Source organism: Sinocyclocheilus grahami, unplaced genomic scaffold (assembly GCF_001515645.1).
Source record: "Sinocyclocheilus grahami isolate Dianchi unplaced genomic scaffold, SAMN03320097.WGS_v1.1 scaffold2100.1, whole genome shotgun sequence".
In the NCBI taxonomy this organism is placed as follows: Eukaryota; Metazoa; Chordata; class Actinopteri; order Cypriniformes; family Cyprinidae; genus Sinocyclocheilus; species Sinocyclocheilus grahami.
Window position 1 is genome coordinate 40,331 of NW_015507279.1, and position 5,617 is coordinate 45,947.

At 44.6% G+C, this 5,617-nt stretch overlaps 1 protein-coding gene across 1 annotated transcript; it reads right to left on the minus strand.

Moving 5' to 3' along the window:
- Positions 1-1,010: 1,010 nt before the first annotated feature.
- LOC107574042 (NAD(P) transhydrogenase, mitochondrial-like) lies at positions 1,011-2,482 on the minus strand. Its single transcript, XM_016260515.1, has 2 exons — positions 2,248-2,482; positions 1,011-1,261 (listed from the first exon to the last, which is right to left on the minus strand). The coding sequence occupies exons 1-2, from the start codon at positions 2,348-2,350 to the stop codon at positions 1,011-1,013; spliced, it is 354 nt and encodes a 117-aa protein (XP_016116001.1). The 5' UTR covers positions 2,351-2,482.
- Between the last annotated feature and the right edge of the window lie 3,135 nt (positions 2,483-5,617).

Here is a 5,617-nt window from a genome sequence, read left to right on the forward strand (position 1 = left end):
CTCAGAACTGCGATTAAACTCAGAACTGCGATTAAACTCAGAACTGCGAGATATGAACTCAGAACTGCGAGATATGAACTCAGAATTGGGATTAAACTCAGAACTGCGAGATATGAACTCAGAACTGCGATAAACTCCACTGTATCACATTAGTAATAAAGCAGGTGTAATTGTGTCCAGAGCCTCTGAGCAGATGTCGTTCAGGCCTCAGCTGAAGGATATAAACCGCTTTATCGTCCCAAAGCAGCCTGAAGCTGGTTAACTGTCACCGTCCCACCTGTGGGATGCTTGGCGCTCTTTTTTGTTGTTGTCCTTTTTCTCTATCAAATCTTTTAGTAATCATCATAAATTATATATCATTTGAAAGCTTAGAAGCACAAGATTCATCCTTTGAAACCCATTTTGAAATCGGACATTGCATTACCATGGAAATGCTACTTTAAAATCTTTTAGCGGTCTCCTCCCCCTAAGTGGGCGGTGTCAAGTGGCATATTACAAAATGCATTATGGTCTTTTAGAATCAAACCTTTTTATAATCTTGACAAAAAACATATCATTGGAAAGGTCTGAGTCTCAGGATTCCATATTTGGTGGTTATTTTAAGATAGAAGTAATATTTACAGAGAAATCTAGACATTTGTGACAAATCTAGAAAAATGTTTGTGGTATAACGCCCTAAATAAAATCTCACAGGAACCTCAGTTATTTTTCATATCAACTTCAAATTTGGAATATAACTTATTTAGACATAAGGCTTTAATTTTAGAGTAAAACCTGCTATGTAAAATATTTACTATATATAAAATAAAATTAGTATAGTGCATTTTCTTTACAGTAAATTTAAATTTCTATAACTTTTTGATACTTTAATACTTTAACTTTTAAATGTTTTATTTAATTTTCTTCTTTAAAAAGAGACCAACCTTAGGTCTGTATTCCAAAGTGTTCATAAAGTTTGGAAAGTGCACTTTCATGCCTAATTTAAAAAATGGGGGGTGACAGTTAAGGGGTTAAACAGACACGACTCTCACCTTCAGGACCAGATCTGATGCAAACGCTCCCTTGGTGTCGGTGATCTGGGCTCCGGCGGCCCGGTACTGATCGTCAGAGAACTTTGCTTCGCGTCCGGCACTGGATTCCACCTGCACCCTGAAGCCCTGTTTGACCAGCATCTCCACACCCGCGGGCGACACGGCCACCCGCCGCTCATTCTGATAGATCTCTTTAGGAATGCCCACCAGCACGTCTTTATATCGCACACCTGACACACACACAGACAGGAGGAAAACACCTACAGTAGGAACATCCCAGAACACCCTAGCAACTGCATAGCAACCACCTAATGTGCTAAAACCAACACCATGGCAACCACATAGCAACTCCTTGGAAACCACCCACAACTAGCATTGCAGTGTGAGTTTTGGATGTCAAATATCACTCACGTTATTTTCAGAAAAATCTACTTAGAATTACTATAGGCTAACTCTCACCTAAACCCTAACCATAAGTTTATATGAAAACATTTTTTTTTTTTAAATCTACTTTTTCTCACAATTCTGTCTTTTTTCCTTTGTAATTCTGAGTTTATATCTCACATTCAGTCTAAACTGCGAGATATAAACTCAGAACTGCAAGTTATGCATTAAGAATTGCAATAAACTCAGAACTGAACAACTCAAAACTGCCATAAACTCAGAATTGTGAGAAAAAACGCTGCAATTAGGCCTACTTTTTTATTTCTTTTTATTCTGTGGTGGAAATAAGCTTCCATGGTTTTCAGTGCAGTGTGTGAATCCCACAATGCTCTTTTCCAGGTTTTACCATCTATTCCATAATGCAACAGTGGGAACATTGAGTACACACACAGACGGGCGGCGTTCAGGGCTGCTCAGCGTCACGGCGGATCAGCTAACACATTTCTCTCCATAATTGGCATCACAGCATCCAATCAGAGCGAGGCAGCAGACATTATTAGAAGCTCATTGGCAGAGATCCAGTGGAGTCGCACATGCATAAGCTAAAGGGAAGTGACATGTAATGATAAGGACACTTCACGAGGACATTGAGAGCGAAAGATCATCTCGATTTCACCTTTAAATGACCTCGCTTATCTCCCCTACAGAAAGATCCAGTCACATGTGATACACCACTCAACACTTTCAGCTGAAAATAAGACACTCTCTGAGAGCTCCTGCTGTAGTTTGACCTCACATGAACCGAGTTATAGATCTGAGGAGCCCGTCTCACCTTTAAGAGCCTGTTGATCATATAGAACAGGGAAGGTCTGGAAGAATCGTCTTCCCGGCCGCTGCACAGAGCAGCACGTCACGCAGCGCAGCAGACATGCCATGTCTCAGACGTCTGAGGAACAAAACACACAGTCTCAACCACACACACACACACACTCGCTGTCAGACACAGACACGCATGTTCCAGCAGCGGCGAAGACACCTGCCACTCTCGGACCACAACGCGAGATCACTGACCAGTGACGAGAGAACAGGGAAACATGCCAACACACACTCTCTCTCTCTCTCACACACACACACACACACACTCACACACACACACACACACACACACACACACACTCTCTCTCTCTCACACACACACACACACACGTCTGGTCAGCTATCCTTGTGGGGACTCTCCATAGGCGTAATGGTTTTTATACTGTACAGACCGTGTATTCTATTGCCCTACTGTCCTCATTTGTCACAAAAACGCACACACACACTCACTGCACAGATCCTTACATGCATATATTTGTCTCTACATAATAATAAACTAATCTTTGTTAAGTATAAACAATAAACATTCCCAGAGTAAAAATACACTGCTTTATCCATTCAAACACAGATCTCTCTCATGACTCTGCTGACCTCCATCATAACCTGGATCTCATCACTGATCTTAAAGGAGCAGTTCACCCAATGAAAATGAAAATCCAAAATGTAGATGAGTTTTTTTTCTTCAAGGGAACAGGTTTGTAGAAATGTAGCACTGCATCAGTGTCTCAGCAGTGAATGGGTGCCGTCAGAATGAGAGCTGATAAAAACATCACAATAATCCACAGCACTCCAGTCCATCAGTTAACATCTGGAGAAGACAAAAGCTGAAACTAATCCAACATTAAGACGCTTTTAACTAAAATAGTCCATACAGTCCATAATCCATAATAACTCTTCCTCCAGTGAGTCAGTGTTCTGGTGTGAATCAGGAGAGAAATCTGCACAGATCAAGCAGCGTTTAAACAGCTCTAAACACATATGTGGCTGGATGTTGATGTGAGAGACAACAGCAGATGCACTTTTTCACTGGAGGAAGCGTTATTATGGATTATGGACTCTATGCTGGATTAGTTTCAGTTTTTGTCTTCTCCAGACGTTAACTGATGGACTGGAGTGCTGTGATTACTTGTGGATTATTGTGATGTTTTTATCAACTGTTTGGACTCTCATTCTGACGGCACCCATTCACTAGCAGTGATGGTGGATGTTGACGTCGGTGTGGTCTGTTCCTGTGATGCGTGTAGAAGCGAGCGCTGAAGCTGCAGCAGCACAAGCAGGAGGAGGATCTGGAGCGCGAGCAGCAGAGAGAGCGAGAGCTGGAGTGAGAGACGTCTCATCGCAAACCCGCCAAATGCAGCGACGCTGAACCGCACTGAGCGCGCTCAGACACACGGCTCCGCCCACTGCCCCGAGACTCTGCCCCGCAGACACATGGCCCCGCCCACTGCCCCGAGACTCCGCCCCTCAGACACACGGCTCCGCCTACAGCCCCGAGACTCTGCCCCTCAGACACACGGCCCCGCCCACTGCCCCGAGACTCCGCCCCTCAGACACACGGCTCCGCCTACAGCCCTGAGACTCTGCATCTCAGACACACGGCTCCTCCCACTTTCCCGAGACCCCACTCCTCAGAGACACGGCTCCACCCACTGCCCTGATACTGCCCCTCAGACACACGGCTCCACCCACTGCCCCGAGACTCTGCCCCTCAGACACACGGCTCCGCCCACTGCCCCGAGACTCCACCCCTCAGACACACGGCCCCGCCCACTGCCCCGAGACTCCACCCCTCAGACACACGGCCCCGCCCACTGCCCCGAGACTCCACCCCTCAGACACACGGCCCCGCCCACTGCCCCGAGACTCCACCCCTCAGACACACGGCCCCGCCCACTGCCCCGAGCGAGACTCTGCCCCTCAGACACATGGCCCCCCCCACTGCCCGAGACTCCACCCCTCAGACACACGGCTCCGCCCACTTTCCCGAGACCCCACTCCTCAGAGACACGGCTCCGCCCACTGCCCTGATACTGCCCCTCAGACACATGGCCCCGCCCACTCCCCTGAGACTCTGCCCTTCAGACACACGGCCCCGCCCACTCCCCCGAGACTCTGCCCCTCAGACACACGGCCCCGCCCACTGCCCCGAGACTCCACCCCTCAGACACACGGCCCCGCCCACTGACCCGAGACTCCACCCCTCAGACACACGGCCCCGCCCACTGACCCGAGACTCCACCCCTCAGACACACGGCTCCGCCCACTGACCCGAGACTCCACCCCTCAGAGACACGGCCCCGCCCACTGCCCCGAGACTCCGCCCCTGACGTATATAAAGCAATCCGAGAAACACAGATGAGCAGAAACACATTCATGCATGCGTCGCGCATCTCACGCAGAATTCTCTGGTGATTTCATGAATTTATCAGGACTAAATGTGATAAATTCATGTTCGACTCTCAAGGCTCTGATGACTCGTCATCATGTGCACTTCTGTTCAGATAAGTAATAATAATAATAAAATAATAAAACTAATGAAAGTGTTTGTGTCACCATATTCTCCACGAAGGAAAAGAAATCAGCTTGAACTCTTATTGACTTCCATTAAACTTCTTTACTTTATATAATGCTCTTTTAATATAATCAAACATGATAAAATAGTAACACTTTACAGTAAAGTAGTCAATGTTAATTTCAGCATTTACTAAAACAGTATTAAAATCTAAATTTGTATGTGTTAACTTTAGTTAATGCTCTCTAAACTAACCTTAATAAGTGTATTTTTATAAGCTAACATTAACAAAGATTAATAAAAATTGTAAATAATGCTTTGCTCATTGTTAGTTCATGTTAATGAGTCCTTATTGTAAACTGTTAGCAGTAAAACATTAATATTTTTCATATCTGAATGCTCATGAACTTAATCGGCATCATATAATATTTATTTATGTGATTTTAGTGGGGTTTTTTTTATATTAGAACAAAGAATCCAACAACATTATGCAGAAATATACACACATAAATAAACGGTACATAATAACCATTCATTAATCCAAAACTCTATATTCATTCAGAATATGGCAAGTATTTTTATTTTATTTGCAATGTTTTTGCTGACAATTTAATCTTGTATATGTGAACTTTTCCCACATTTACACAAGAAAAATGACATTTTTATTATCATTTTCATTGGAATAATTATTATTATTATGAGTTTTTCTGGTGAAAGCACCAGGATGATACACGATCACATGTGTAATCATCTGTGAGCGCTGGACTCTAGGAGGCAGCAGAGCATCATGGGATTGATCCTGTGTGTCATCCGT

Excerpts from the sequence above, each read along its gene's own strand:
- LOC107574042 (XM_016260515.1), bottom strand. The coding sequence starts at position 2,350 with ATGGCATGTCTGCTGCGCTGCGTGACGTGCTGCTCTGTGCAGCGGCCG. Across the intron at positions 1,262-2,247 it reads TGATCAACAGGCTCTTAAAG|GTGTGCGATATAAAGACGTG; the intron begins GTGAGACGGGCT and ends TGTGTGTGTCAG.